Here is a 16,529-nt window from a genome sequence, read left to right on the forward strand (position 1 = left end):
ATAAGAGCTGTTATTTAAATAAGCAATTAGGTTAAGAAAGGAAATAACAACTTCTACAATTTGCTGATCATTTAATGATTTAGTTTACCTCTATATACACACACATCTGTTGATATACTATTCAGTCAATAAACAGTTATTAATGAATACTATGTGCCAAGACTTTCTGGAGAATGGGAAAGGGCCTATTTATAAATTGTTGACTTTACCAAATTGTAAAGACAGTTTAATCCAAAACTTTAAGCAATAAAACTTAGTAATACTTTTATTAAGTTTATAATTAGTACTTTTTTGTTTGAGTAGTGCTTTACAGTTCATGTAAACAGACATGTGTGCATACATATTGGGGATATGTACATATATAATATAGCAATTGATTCTTCACAAAACTCTAGTCAGATTATTATATTCTTATTTTACAGAAATGGAAATTAGACCAAAATCATATAACTCACAAGTATCACATCCAAGACTTGAACCAGAGTTTAAAAATAGTAATAACAACAAGTTAATGAAAAAGAATATATTTAGGAATGTTTGAAATAAAAATAACAAAAGAAACAACCTCATTGAGTTAATATTGATCAGCAGTGGATAGAACCCCCCTGGACTTTTAATCAGGAAGAGCTGAGAACAAATTTGACCTCAGATACTTACTAGCTGTGTGATCCTGGACAAGTCACTTAACTGTGTTGGCCTCAGTTTCCTCATCTGCAATATAAGTTGGAGAAGGAAATGGCAAAATTTCAAAATCAGGTTACAAGTTAGATATGACTGGAGAGACTGATAATATGTTGCTTTATAAAGCTAAATACCAAGAATAAATGAAAAGCATTTTTAAATGATAAGGCCACTGCCCCAGGGTAAGAACAAAGAGAAATTACATGTGGCAGGTGCTAGAGAAGACCTTCAGTGAAATATCTAATGATAAGGTAGAAGGAAAACAACTACGATACTCATCTGAATTGTTCTGGCTTTTGGTCTTTATGTAGGAATTTCAAAAAAATCATTAATTACTGTGATACCTGTAAAAAAATAATCTTTACTAAAAAAATTTCAACACAAACTCATTTTCAAAAATAGCAGATATTCTTAAGCAAGTCAGTGTTACCTTAAGATTAAACCATATTTTCTCATCTTATATGAGGTTTTACTAATGGAAGACTCAGAGAAATACGAGATATTCAGCCAATTAGATCGTCAAGAGTTCCTTTTCTGTATTTTTAAACATCTTTGCCTTGGTGGACTTCTTTGTCAATATGAAGATATACTTGATCCATATCTGGAAACAGCAAAGACTATCTATAAGGATCTTGTGAGGTAATATTTCTAAACCATACCATATTAACATTGATTAATTGATTGAACATAAGCAAAATTTTTGTTTGACACTGTAAGCTCTCCATTTGTGACTACATTAAAACAGCACTGCTCTGGCTGGCCTACTCTCATCCTTACCTCACTATTACAGGTCACTTCAACCTGAGGTGTTGCTGGCCTTACCTTGGTCCTGCATTCACTAAGCAGCTACCTTTTTCTTCTCCCTACCCAGCATTTACTCCATATCTAGTACTCCAGTCATATCCAAATCTTAAATAATTACCCATATACCCTTTGCTACTTCTGATTCTTTTGGGGAGTCTTTGAATTTTCTTAATAGTAAAATTATATTTTTATACTTAGAAATGTTTTATATGCAGTTTTTATAATTGATTTCATAACAGCATTTTCTCTTCAGCATGAGTTTTAATGGATTGCACAAATTCCTTATGTGTAGTTCATTTACAGTTGCATTTTTTGCTTTTTGGTTTTGGTTTTTTTTTTTTAGGTTTTTGCAAGGCAAATGGGGTTAAATGGCTTGCCCAAGGCCACATGGCTAGGTAATTATTTAGTGTCTGAGACTGGATTTGAACCCAGGTACTCCTGACTCCAGGGCCGGTGCTTTATCCGCTGCACCACCTAGCCACCCCTACAGTTGCATTTTTTTTTTGGTCTCTCCTATATGAGGTTCCTCTCCTTTTCTCCATCCCTGCTTCTTGTAAACTTCTTATAAAATTCTTTAGTAATAAGAACAGAAAAATTAATTTCTCAACTGACTTATAATAGCAACTCTGCTACTATTCACCCTTCTGATGTAGCATTTCCTACAAAGTATGTTTCATGTTTTTTCCCCTGAAGTTGTATTCCTTAGAATCTCAAAATTCACTTTCAACGGGTTAGTTAAGTTGCTTTTTTTTTTGCTTCTCCAAAAAGGTTCAATTCCCAGTTAGGGAGCATAGTAGTATTGGACCTGGAGACAAGACAAGCAGGAGGTAGAGGGTCCTTGAATTGCCTCAGTTTCCAAAACTGTGAAGTGGGGATAATAATAATAGCATCTACATCCCAAATGAGAGCATATTTATAGTGTTTACCCCAGTACCTGGCCTAGCAGATGCTTAATAAAAGCTTCCAGTTATGCAGAGAGTCTCTCAGTATCGTCTCATTCTCTAATGACTCTAGCTCTTGTTTTCTAGTAAACAAACTCTCAGAAAAATCTCCCTGTTGTCTTGGATGCCTTAATTTTGATTTTGTAATATTTAGGGGATACCAGTGTACCACCTGGGAAGCCTATAGCTAGTGTCTTAATTCATAACTGATTCATCTCCTTTCCTACTTGTGTTTAATTAGGACAGTTTTTTACACAACTGACATACAACCATAATATCATACTCATTTTTAGAAGATAACCTACTAACACAATACATTTCCCATTCATCATTCATTGAGTTACTTATAATTTGAATTCTTCAAACATTTATTAAGTACCTACTATGTCCAGAGATTGCTCTAAACCGATACAGATTGTATTAAGATATACAGAAGGATAAAAGACAATATCTATTCTCAAGGAATTCATGATCTAATGAGGGAAACAACATAGAAACAACTATGTACAAGCAAAATATGGACAGGACAGATTGGAGATAATCAACAAAGGCACTAGAATTAAGGAAGTTCACAAAAAGTCTCCTGTAGAAGATGGAATTTTATGTAGGATTTGAAAGGAGTCATGAAAGCTAAGAGGGCAGAGATGAGGAGGGAGAGAATTCCATGAATGGGGAACAGTCAGAGAAAGTGCCAGGTGTCAGGAGATGGAGTGTCTCATTCCAGGAAAAAGTAAGAAGGCCCGTGACACTGAGGCATAGGGTCTAAAAAGTCCAGAAAGGTGGGGGAAGGGTAGACTATGAAAGTCATTAAGTGTCAAACAGCATTTTATATTTTATCTTCAAGGTGACAGGGAACCAGTTGAGTTTATTGAGTAAGGGAAGTGACATGGTCCAAACTTTATTTTAGGACAATTCATCTTCACAGAGGAGGTGAGGATGGATTAGAGTGGGATAATAATTATTATAATTGAGAAAATATTATTATTTAAAAAGGGATTTTTACAGCAAGGAATGGTTAGAGGTTAATAAAAGCACTGGGGGGATTTTCCAAATGTGGTCCAAGTTCAAAAATGCATAATGTCTATTTATCCTATATTCTTTTACATAATACAATGACAATGGTAGAATGAGATTTTTTCCTTTAAACCTCTATTCCTCACAGTCAGTATTCTTCATTTATTTTATCAGTAAATAGATTAAAGTATTTCTAATGTCCCTCTTATTCTACTCTGTTGCTTCACTTATATTTTTGAATCAACAGTGGACTCCACCTTGACAGAGACTGTCCAAGACCAGTTGATGTGAAATCCTGTTATGATTTCAATTTTGGAAGAGGGAGGAATAAATATCTTGGTTATAGACTTTCAATGCAGCTAGGTGGCGCATTGGATAGTGTACTGAGCCTACAATCAAAATTCATTTTCCTGAATTCAAATATAGTTTCAGACACTTAGTAGCTATCTAATGCCAGGCACTTAACTTTGTTTGCTTCAGTTTCCTCATCTGTAAAAAGAGCTAGAAAAGAAAATGGTAAGCCATTCCTGTATCTTTGCCAAGAAAATCCCAAATAGGGTTAAGAAGAATCAGACATGACTGATAAAATGAACAAAAAATAAAATATGCTTTGGTGAATGATATGCAGCATAAGTCATGTAAAAGAGGATCATCTAACTTTAGAGCATTTACTAAATATTTATGGATTATTTATATGTTATTTCTATGACCAGGATGAATGAAAGGATAATATTCTATCTAAATTTTTAATAACTGTTGACTAAAACTATGTAAAAGATACAAGTGTATATAGATATATGTTTAAAATAAATGTTTTTCTTTGATTCTAGTGTTGTTAAAGAACCTCAAACCAAGAACATACGTGTTACTTCTGTCGTCTTTAAGGTTACAGCATATGTAAGTCTTATTCTATTGTTCTTTATATATGCATTCATTTTTTTTTAGGTTTTTGCAAGGCAAACGGAGTTAAGTGGCTTGCCCAAGGCCACACAGCTAGGTAATTATTAAGTGTCTGAGACCGGATTTGAACCCAGGTACTCTTGACTCCAGGGCCGGTGCTTTATCCACTACGCCACCTAGCTGCCCCTATGCATTCATTTCTAAGTGGGTTGTGGGAAAATTGGATAGAAAAGCATTTAGGTACTTGTTACTGATGAAATTATAGTAGTACTACATGTTGGAAGAATGTTGATTCATCTTTCTTATTTATAAGAGCATATATAGACAGGACACAGGAAGAAGCTGAATATAGTGGCATAATATAGTAAAAAGATGGAGTCAATGGGTGATAAAGGAAAGTACTGGGAGGAAGAGAAAGGAGATGAAGAAGAAGCTAGGAAATTTCACATAAGAGTCAAGAAAAAGCTTTTTCAGTGGAGTGGTACAGGGGGAAGGCAAGGGGGAATGAGTGAGCCTTCATTCTCATCAGAAATGGCTCAAGAGAGGAAATAACAGGGATAATAACATTAACATAGGCTATAGGGTATAGAAATAACATAGGGTATAGAAATCTATCTTACCCTAGAAAAATATGAGAAGAAAAGGATGGGATAAGGGGGAATGGGGGGAGGGAAGGGGGAATAGGTGGTAGAAGTAGGTGGTAGAAGAGAGGGAAGATTGAGAGAGAGGGTACTCAGATACAACACACTTTTGGACCGGGCCAGGATGAAAGGAGAGAGAATAGAATAAATGAGAGTGGGGAGGAATAGAGTAGAGGGAAATACAGCTTATGATAGCAACTGTGGGAAAAATATGGAAGCAACTTCTCAGATGGACTCATGATAAAGAAAGCAACTCACCCCAGAGACAGAACCACTGGAATCTGAACAGTCTGAAGTACATTTTTTTTTCTCTCTCTCACTACTCTTGAGGTTTCTCATCTTCTTGGTGGTGGGGGGGTTATGTTTACTCTTATAACAAAATTATTGTAATAATAGATTGGCTAAAATAAAGAAATATTAAGGGGCGGCTAGGTGGTGCAGTGGATAAAGCACCGGCCCTGGAATCAGGAGTATCTGGGTTCAAATCCTCTCTCAGACACTTAATAATTACCTAGCTGTGTGGCCTTGGACAAGCCATTTAACCCCATTTGCCTTGCAAAAACCTAAAAAAATTTTTAAAAATTAAAAAAAAGAAATATTAAAATAAAAAAATGTTGATTCATTGAACAGATAAAATCTTTATGAAATTTGTCTTTATTGCACAAAATACTTAGTGTGAGAAATACAGATATGAATAAAGCATGGCCTAGATTGCCTCATTCTCTCAGTCATTTATGTTGAAGCCTAGTAGGACATGGTTCCTCCATTTACTATGGAGAGTGAGATAAGCATACAAATTACTGAAATATGAGACAGAATTTTATACCTCTCTTATGAAAGTGAGAAGGCTGAATGATTGAAATCTTATTATTTTTTTTTCTTTTTAACAAAGTCATCCAAATTTGGAATGTGCTGCTAGGGAAGTGAAGCAATTTTCCCATTCATTGGATGTCTCAAAGCAAAACCTAGATAAACCATTTGGAAACGGAGAGCAGTTTTGTAAAAGATTTTCTTGGTCAGGTATGGATTGGGCCAGATGACATCTAAGGTCTCTTCCAACTCATAGATTCTGTTCTTAAGGTTAATCATGTGAATGAATCAGGCATCCTCAGCAAGTTAGGTTTTAGTAAAATAGAAGGTGTGGAAGGAACATTGGAGAAAAAGCTTGAGGATATAGGGGAGTTGATTTAGAATAAAGGCTACAGGTTGGTCTCAAGGCACAATGGATTAGACAAGGAGAGAAATGGGCATGAGTAGAATAAATATGAATCATTTTCAAGGAGCAGAGGGAAACAGCTTTATCTCATGTTGGCAATGGGGGAAAAACTTTTGTTCAGTGGTCAGAAATTAGGAGAAGCATGGAGAATGATTTGATCTCTAAATTCTCATTGTAATGTTAGTTTCTTTGAATGTGCCTACTACAGATCTTCTGGGTTGGGGAGGAATCCTGAACACCTCTGCTTTGCCAACCTCTTATGCCCTTGGGATGTAGTGCTGGAAAAGACCATTAAGATGATTTAGTTCAGACTCCTCATTTTAGAGAGGAGATGAGCCCAGAGAGATGGTGACTTGGCAAAGATTACCCAGTGTATACAGCAGAGCTGAGATTCAAACATCTTCCTCTGGCTCTACATCCAGGGCTCTCTGATAGACTATATTGGCACTGACCTTGTTCAGTCTGGCTAAAATATGACATATGTTAAGGGAGTATTAATAATAACAGCTAACATTTAGAGAGAGCTTTAAGGTTTACAAAGGACTTTAGATATATTATCTCATTTGACACTCAGCCCCTGTGAGTTAGATTGTCCTCATTTTTAACAAATGAGGAAATTAAATTTAAGAGGAAAGGTGATGAGGCTAGAAAAGGAATTACAGAATGTCAGAGTTTAAGAAAAAACGAACCCAGAGACCATCTAATTCACTATGTACCTAAATAATAATCCTTACTACAGCATACCCAATAAATATACTCAAGTATTTTCTTAAAGACTTCTAATGAGAATAAGCCCACTATCTCCAAAGGTCACCCTTCCACTTGGAACATTTGTAAATGTTGGGAAGTTTTTCATCACACTGAATTGAAATGTCTTCTTTCTGTATCTATAACTTATTGTTCCTAGTTCTGCCCTTTAGGGCCAAGGAGAACAAATCTAATCTCTCTTGTACAGTCTTTTAGATATAAGAATGTCAACTCCAAAGAATGGAAGATCTTAAATACCAGGTGAAGGAGTTTGTTTAGACTATATTTGAAGGGTTTTATACAAGAAAGTAAAATTATCAGAATTGTATTTTGGAAAGATTAATCTGAAAGTTCTAAGTATTAGAGAAGGAAGAATTTGATACCAGTTAGGGGTTTGTTATCATAGTCTAGATGAAATAATGAGTATGGATTTTAGTGAGAATAGAAAGGGAGATGACAGGAGTTATTATAGTTAATTCAATAGTTCTTGGCAAATGTTACATTTAGGGAGAAATGGTATTTTTGTTTTTTGTTGTTTTGGGGGGGGGCAAGGAAAGCCCAAGGTCACACAACTGGTAAGTGTCAAGTTTCTGAGGCCAGATTGAATTCAGGTCCTCCTGACTCCAGGGCCAGTGCTCTACCCATTATGCTACCTAACTGCCCCAGAAATGGTCTTTTTAAAAATTATACTTGTATTGCAGGGGGAAAAAAAGATTTATCAAAGAAGCAAAATAACTAAGAAGGGATAGTCAATAATAAGGGGTGATAGAATGACATTGAACTGCTTGACTCATATCTTAACTTCTCTTTTGCAGCCAAGGAAAATGATCTTCAGACAGTATAGGAGAGAACAAAAATATTAATAGGCATTGATTCCCAAGATAAGTAGGGAACTAGGAGGGACTATTAAACTGCCCTCAATGAGTCAGTAGACTCAGATGAACTACATCCCTACATGTTGAAAGAATTTAATTGGATTACTGAACCAGAAGGTTTTATGGAATTCAAAAAGAACAAAATTTCTGGCTTAAAAAAAAATAAATGAGAATGGAATCTGAAAACTATAGGCTAGCAGACTTCAGTTCCCAACATTCTAGCAAATTCTATTCTCATAGTTTCTCATGATAGTATGGAAAGTATAGAGGGATATGGAACTGTAATTTGTTAGTAGTTAAGTGATTTCAAAACTGTTGCATAATCAAACCCAAAGAATGCTCATTAATGGTTCAGTGTCATTCTGAAAGGAGGTCTCCCAGGGAGTGCCCCCAAAATTCATTCATGGCTCCAAGCTATCTACTCTTTTTAATCAGTGATTTGGATAAAAGTATGGCTGGTAGGGGGCATCTAGGTGGCGCAGTGCCAGAGCACTGGCCCTGGAGTCAGGAGTATCTGAGTTCAAATCCGGTCTCAGACACTTAATAATTACCTAGCTGTGTGGCCTTGGGCAAGTCACTTAACCCCATTGCCTTGCAAAAAAAAAAAAGGGTGGCTGGGAAACTTGTCAGATTTATTGGTGATAAAAACTGAGAAGAATAGCTAATATCATAGATCATAGAATCTAGATTTTAAAAAATGCCAATAGGTTAGATATTAGGCTAAATCTAATGAAACAAAAATGAATAATGATAAATGAAAAACTTAATAAAAATAAAAAGAATAACATTAAAAATATTAGTTTCAGAAGTACAAGATAGAGATCTAAAGATCTGAGAAAAAAGATTAGGAAGTTATAGTGGACTACAAATTCAATGTGTCAGTGGTGTTGCATAGCAGCCAAGGAAGATAATTTGATCTTAGACTTCCTTAATACATAACTTCCAGGTACAAATCAGAGAGCCCATAGTCAGGTCATTTGTGAAGTATTGTTCTATTTGAGTATGTCATAATTGCCTAAAGATTTTGCAAATTTGAGAAGCATCTGGGGAGAGCAACCAGAATAATAAAGAGACTTGAATAATGCCATATGAAGATCAATTGAAGGAATTAGAAATTTTAAAGAGTTAGGAGTGTTATATTAATCTTCTTCAAGAATTTTAAGGGTTGTCCTGTGAAACAAAAACTATACTTGTTCTGATTGGTCCCAGATGACAGATAGAAATTTCAGACAAATTATGGTTTGCTATTAAAAAGAAAAAAAAAATCTTAGAGCTCTTCAGAAATGATGATCTTGGATAGTCATGAGTTTCCCCTCTCAGCAGATCTATAAGCAAAAGCTTTGTTGTAAATTGTTGTAAAATCAAGTTTGAATTGGACTAGATGCCGCTGCTGTGAGCTTACAGTGATGGAGTGATACTAAGATAATATGTAAGTGTGATAAAACTAAAACTACAGAGAAATTATGCTTCTATTTGGGGGTTATCTACTTTACAAACTTTAATTTTTCTATCCCATTTTCCTTTTATCAGCCCTGTTACCTATTCCCAACAATATTCCTTACTTATCTGAAAGATTAATCTGTGCCAAATTGTAGCCAATCAAGTAGGTTTTGCACTTAATCAGAATTTTAAAACCACATGTTCTAGAAAGCCAAAAGTCTTAAAATCCTAGATACTTTTAAGCATTGACTCCAGTAATCTAAATTATTATCACGAAAAAGCATTATTTGTTATCAAATTTAGGTGGAATAAATCACACTGTTTCCATTTTGACCTAAAAGGAACAAAAAGTAAGGAAAAAAAGAAAATGAGATAATCTTAGGAGTTTCTCAATTTCCAAAAGAATATTTTTAAATTATGGTATCTAATTTAGAATATAAGTTCATTGGAAGCAAATATTATATTTTTCAAGTACAATGTTAATAGATATTAAATGATAACCTTTAATTATTTGCCAAAAGTTCTTTATTGAATATTTCTATGAAGCTTTAATAAAAATATTTAGTATTTTCATAAAACTCAAATCTAGTCCTGTGTATAGTAATTTAAGGTTTGTTTGTTTTTCCTTAGGATGAAAATGGTATGTGCTACCCTTCAACAAAAAATCATGAACAGTCATTCTCTTACTTTATTGTGGATCCTTTAAAGCGTCATGTTAATGTTTTCTACCATAATTTTGGTGTAGGTGAACTATCTTTCTAATTGATATTCCAAGGATATGTGTAACTATTCTTCTGTTTTTATCATTCATTTTATAATGTTTATGAGCATTTTGGTAGAATCAACTTCTGACCAAAATTTAGTTTTTATTTCACTTCACATTCTTTTGGATTACTAATAAAGGAATAGACTTCCATCTTTCATTTCCCATATAATATTACTAATGAGTTCTGAAATTCTTCTTGAAAGTTGCTTAGAATAAAAATCTAGTCCATAATTATATATGTGTATATATAAAAATATAATGTAAATCTTGTTAAATCTTTATTCTATATATTTTATGTTAAAGCTACTTTTATAAAAGTAATAAAATTAAATATATTTAAAGCAAACTCTTTGAATATATATTTTCTTTTATGTGTGACTTACTTTTAGTTATATTAATTAGTTCTATTAATTTATATTAATATAGTTAAATAGTATTAATACTACAGGTTTACTTTCCTCATAACAACACTGTCAAGATGAGATCTGCAAGTATCCCTACCATTACCCTTATTTTACCAATAAGGAAAAAGCAATTTAAAAAGGCAATGATTTTTTTAATTAAAGATTTTATTTATTTTTGAGTTTTACAATTTTTCCCCAATCTTACTTCCTACCCCCACAGAAAGCAATTTGCCAGTTTTTACATTATTTCCGTGTTGTACATTGATCCAAATTGAGCATGATGAGAGAGAAAACATATCCTTAAGGAAGAGAAGTCTAAGAGGTAACAAGATCAGACAATAAGATAGTAGTTTTTTTCCTAAATTGAAGGGAATAGTCCATGAACTTTGTTCAAACTCCACAGTTCTTTCTCTGGATACAGATGGTATTCTCCATTGAAGACAGCCCAAAATTGCCCCTGATTGTTGCCCTGATGGAAAGAGCAAGACCATCAAGGTTGAACATCACCCTCATGTTGCTGTTAGGGTGTACAGTGTTTTCTTGGCTCTGCTCATCTCGCTCAGCATCAGTTCATGCAAATCCCTCCAGGCTTCCCTGAATTCCCGTCCCTCCTGGTTTCTAATAGAACAATAGTGTTCCATGACATACATATACCACAGTTTGCTGAGCCATTCCCCAAATAAAGGACATTTACTTGATTTCCAATTCTTTGCCACCACAAACAGGGCTGCTGTGAATATTTTTGTACAAGTAATGCTTTTACCCTTTTTCATCATCTCTTCAGGGTATAGACGTAGTGGTATTGCTGGGTCAAAGGGTATGCTCATTTTTGTTGTCCTTTGGGTGCAGTTCCAAATTTCTCTCCAGAAAGGTTGGATGAGTTCACAGCTCCACCAACAATGTAATAGTGTCCCAGATTTCCCACAACCTTTCCAACAATGATCATTATCCTTTCTGGTCATACTGGCCAGAAATGAAAATGGTACGTGCTACCCTTCAACAAAAAATCATGAACAGTCATTCTCTTACTTTATTGTGGATCCTTTAAAGTGTCATGTTAATGTTTTCTACCATAATTTTGGTGTAGGTGAACTATCTTTCTAATTGATATTCCAAGGATATGTACAACTATTCTGTTTTTATCATTTATTTTATAATGTTTATTGAGCATTTTGGTGGTACCTCAGAGAAGCTTTAATTTGCATTTCTCTAATAAGTAATGATTTAGAGCAATTTTTCATTTGTCTATGGATTGCTTTGATCTCATCTGTAAATTGCCTTTGCATATCCTTTGACCATTTGTCAACAGGGGAATGGCTTTTTTTAAAAATATAACTCAGTTCTCTGTATATTTTGGAAATGAGTCCTTGAGTTGACAAGTTTTGCTAAACTTTCCCCCCCTATCATTTTGTTATAAGGGATTGCTTAGGGTGGTAGTGGAGGGTGATGCATTGGAAAATGTGTATAAACAAAAATATCAATAAAATCCAAAGTTAAACACAGGAAAACAAGTGGAGATTGATGAAAAGCAAGTTGACTCCATATTCTCCTCTAACCTGGCTCAGAGTCTGACTAGATTATTTTTCCACCTTACCTCCCTTTTTTGTGTTTTCTTTCCCTATTATATTATAAATTCCTTAAGGAACAGGGACTATCTTTTCTTTTTTGTCTTAATTTTTATTCTAAGTGCTTAGCACAATATCTGGCACATGTTAAATCTATAATAACTGCTTAGCTAAGAAGAAGAGAAGAGGACCCTGGAAGATTCCCATGTTTAGTGTATGTGACCTAGATGAAGACTCAGCAGAGGATCAGACAGGTAGGAGGAGAGAGTCAGGTGAGGGCAGTGTGACAAACCTAGAGGGAAGAGAGTTGAAGAAGAATGAAGTTTGAGAAAAATCTATTAGACTTGACAAGAAATTCTAACTTTGGAGAGAGCTATTTCAGTAAAACTTCAGAGGAAGAGAATGAGAGAAAAAGAAATGGATGCACAATTGTTGACCTCAAGTTTATTCACAGAAGGGAAAAGAGATATAACCTGGATATCAAGTGAGATGTTTTTTTTAAAAGATGGGAGGGATATAAGCATATTTGTATGCTTGGTCATTGATGACATAGGCCTGACACCTTTACAAGAAGGGTCTGATAAATAGAAAGGGTTTTGGCACTGGACCTAGGGTTCATATTCTAGCTCTGACAATCATGACGTGTGACCTTGGACAAGGTCATAACCTCCCTTTGTTTTCCTGATCTGTGTTACGATGAGGCGAGTACTAGATGGTCTTTCAACTCTAGATTTATGATCCTATGACCTTGTTAACTCATGGATAACCTTAGCCTCTTGGCTTATGAAGGCCTCCATAGCTAGAGTATTAGGTTGAAAAAGGGCTGCCTCTGGATTCTGTTTTCTGCCTGTTTGGACAGGGTAAATACAGGGTTGACTTGCCTAACTCTGAAGAATGCCTACACAAAGGGTCATTCTCATCTGAGTCATTAACTTCTGAGATTAATATCAGGCTCAGGCCATCTTCCTGCCACTGAAGAGTAGGCTCATCTCAATGACTTCTCAGCTGCTCCTTTTTTCCCAACCATAGAATCCAAACAATTCTTCAGAAGAATGTGATTGTGGACACTTGGCTACTCTCTGGGGCTAATCTTCAGATGGAAAAGTTGCCCAATCTTTCACTATGGTGTGGGATAGCTATGTGGTATGAAATAGCTTTCCATTGCTCCACTAATCTGTGAGTTTTCTGCACACCAGAATGTCTTATAACTTACCTTTTTGAAAATCTTAACAAACTTAAATTTCATACTATTTCTGGATTTTGTTAAACCTTTCTAAATCCTAAGCCATAGGTAGTTAGCAAATTTCTTCAGCAAATCTCTCAACCAAAAGACACACTGGCTGTGTCTTTGTCATTTTCATTTTCTAAAACCTCAATATAGGCAAATTCTTGCCCAAGTCTCAGTGGAGACTTTTTTTTTGGGGGGGGGAATTATATAAAGAAAAGCTACATGTTGATTCACTTGGAGACTCTGCTAAGTCCTCAGGGATACAGAGTTTGTTTAGCAGTGTCTGATAGTTGCTCTTTATAAGGATAGTAGGCTTGTTTTCTAGACTTTTAAGTCATACAGAGAGAAATATTTTCCCTATAGCATCTTAGCAACTGTAGAAGCTTTTTGATTCCTCATTGAGTATGTTTGTGCATACCCAGGGAAATAGTCCTCATTAGAATATTACTTAAACCTTTCCTAACTCTTTCCAATGATAAAAACAAAAAAAGCAAAAAGCAAGCTTATAACACAAGTGTCAGTGGCTTACTTGTACTTATCCTCTCATAGTAAGTACTTTGAGTTGACAGAATTTTCTTTTGATCACAACAAGCACAAATTTCATATTATAAATTTCTGCTGCTATTATGAGTCAATAAAATGTTTCTTACTAATGCAAATGTTCCCTCTTGATTCAAATGTCTAAAGTTACAACATAATACATCCAACATACTATGAGTAACACCTACTATTCTCTAGTACTTTCTGCTATTGTTTCAACAGTTGACCCATATACTTGAAAGCCTAGACTCAATGATCTCCAAAATTGGATTTCTCCTTTTTCCCCTTCTGCTTTTATTTCTTCTTAAATATTCTCAAACAAAACACTTAAAGTAAGATCATTGAGAGGCTTAGCAGTGCTGGTATGATTCTTCACAAATTTTTTTATAAAAACTATTCTCCAGAAGAGTGTTTAGTTCCTGAAGATTCTTTTAAAGTAGACAGCTAACAAGTTTTTCTCTTCTTGGGGTCAGTTCTCCCTTCTGAGACACTGTGTTACCCATGTACCTGACAGAGACCCTATAAAACTAGCACTATAAAATCAAAAGCTCCAGACCAGCTTCTTATAAATCATCCAACATTATCATCAGCCTCTCCTCACATTTCTCTAAGATTTTTCCAAAGACAATCAAGGTATCTAATTGCCCAACATCTCCAGATATTTCTAATGCTTGAACATCATTTATGCAAGTCATCCTGCAAAATCCCAACATCCTAGGTCCTCCATCTCATCATCACTCTCTGTCCCTCTGATTAGAGGGTAGAGTCAAGAACTCAAAGCCTATACTTAAGGAGGGAACCCAGCTTCGAATATCTACTCCTTTATAGGATTTCTCTGACTTCTCCACCATGTCCTTTCTTTGCCCTCCCCCTCCCACACTTCCCCCATTTTTTTAGCTTCCTTATATGTCTTGTTTTCAACTTCTTTTTGTGTCTCTTCCCCATCAAATTGTAAGATCCTTGAGGAGTGGGACTATCTTTTTGTGTATGTTTGTAGGTGGCTTATAAATGTTTATTGACTGCCTGGCTGGCAGAAAATTGATTAGTGCCACTAAGATTCTGAGGACCCCACACTCAACCAGTAGAATTCTGAAAAAAAAAAAAAAAGCTATTTTATCTCCTTGCTATCCATAGTATGGATCCAATACTTAAAGCCATTCTGCCTATCAAATAGTCCAGGGTATCTTGAACTTATTGAATGGTGTTCTGATACACTTTATTTATTTATTTATTTTTTGCCAGGCAAATGGGATTAAGTGGCTTGCTCAAGGCCACACAGCTAGGTGATTATTAAGTGTCTGAGGCCAGATTTGAACCCAGGTACTCCTGACTCCAAGGCCAGTGCTCTATCCCCTGTGCCACCTAGCCACCCCTCTGGTACACTTTAGCTCTCCTATTTAGTGTCCAGTAGTCTACAGAACATTGGATCTTTCCAGTATTTTTTTCATATCGCTACTATAGACAATGCATATAAGATTCTTAATTCCACAATTATATCTTTAACTAATGGTTGTAGATATATATGTCATCTTCATCTTCTCAGATTACAAAGCATAAGTAGTAGGCATATTTAATATATCTATAAAGTTATAAACTGTAGAGTTCTGAGAAACTCAAAATGGTTGGAAATTGAGGGAGATTCTTACCACTCAGGTGACCGCTCTTTTACAAAGTTCCTACTAATCTCTGGATTGCCAACTCTGAAAGCATTTTCACAAATATTTTCTTCTTTGACCTCTTTGAAGCATTTTCCACTAATGATTATCCTCTTCTCCTAGAAAGGAAAAACAGAAAACATTATCTTCCCCCAATCCCCCTCTTCAAAACTTTCCTATTACTGTTCAGAGAACCATTATCCTTCCAATCTACCAAATTCTCAATCCTTCGTCATCCTTGACTTCTTGCTCTCATGCCATATACCTGATCAGATGCCTCATCTTTATTGTTTCTATTCTTACCATGTCTCTTACATTCATCCCCTTCTCTTTCCATATACAGCCACTTCCCTAGTTCAGTTCTTCTATCATTTCTCCCATAGAGTACTGCTATCACCTTCTAATAGTTCTGCCCCCAGTCTCTCTTTCTCCACTGCATTCAATTCTCCACACAGTTGCAATGGTAATTTTTCCAAAGTGTAGCTTTTTACCATGTCACACACTTACTAGCAATGTGATCCTGGTCAAGTCACTTAACCGCTGTTCACCTCAGTTTCCTCATCTGTAAAATGAGACTAATACCACATAACTCTTAGGGTTATTGTAGGGATCAAATGAGATAATAATTAAGTGCTTAACAGAATTATTATTATTCAATAAACTAGTGGTTCCCTATGACCTCTAGGAGCAAATATAAATGTCATTGTTTGTAACTCAAAGACCTTCATAATCTGACTTCAACTTATCTTTCCAGCCTTAGTACATATCATTCTCCTTCATGCATACTGTGATTCAGCCAAATTGTCCATCTAACAGTTCCTCATACAATGCACTCCACCTCCATGCATTTACACTGGTGGTCCCTGATGCCTCCCAACACCTCATTGCTACCTTTTAAAATCTCCAGTTTCCTTCAAGGTGCTGCTCAAGCAAAACATTCAAAATTAAGCCTTTATTGATCACTTTAATTAGTAGTCCTTCCCCAACAAAATTACCACATGCTCTTTTTTTTCCTATATCTCACACTTTGCAAACCTTAAAATAGCAATTAAAAAGTTATTTGATGATGATGATTATGATGATGATGTGGATAGTAGTCTCCCAGTAACCTC

General features: G+C 35.2%; 1 protein-coding gene across 1 annotated transcript in view; it reads left to right on the forward strand.

Annotated features, from left to right (window-relative positions):
• Positions 1-10,199, forward strand: part of CFAP300 (cilia and flagella associated protein 300) — a 29,189-nt gene extending 18,990 nt beyond the window's left edge. Inside the window, exons 5-7 of the mRNA XM_074216552.1 lie at positions 1,148-1,320; positions 4,271-4,337; positions 9,890-10,199. Of these exons, the coding sequence (XP_074072653.1) occupies positions 1,148-1,320; positions 4,271-4,337; positions 9,890-10,021 (372 nt within the window). The 3' untranslated portion in view covers positions 10,022-10,199. The remainder of the gene's footprint in view (positions 1-1,147; positions 1,321-4,270; positions 4,338-9,889) is intronic.
• The last annotated feature ends 6,330 nt before the right edge of the window (positions 10,200-16,529 follow it).

This window comes from Macrotis lagotis, chromosome 1 (genome assembly GCF_037893015.1).
Source record: "Macrotis lagotis isolate mMagLag1 chromosome 1, bilby.v1.9.chrom.fasta, whole genome shotgun sequence".
Taxonomy (NCBI): Eukaryota; Metazoa; Chordata; class Mammalia; order Peramelemorphia; family Peramelidae; genus Macrotis; species Macrotis lagotis.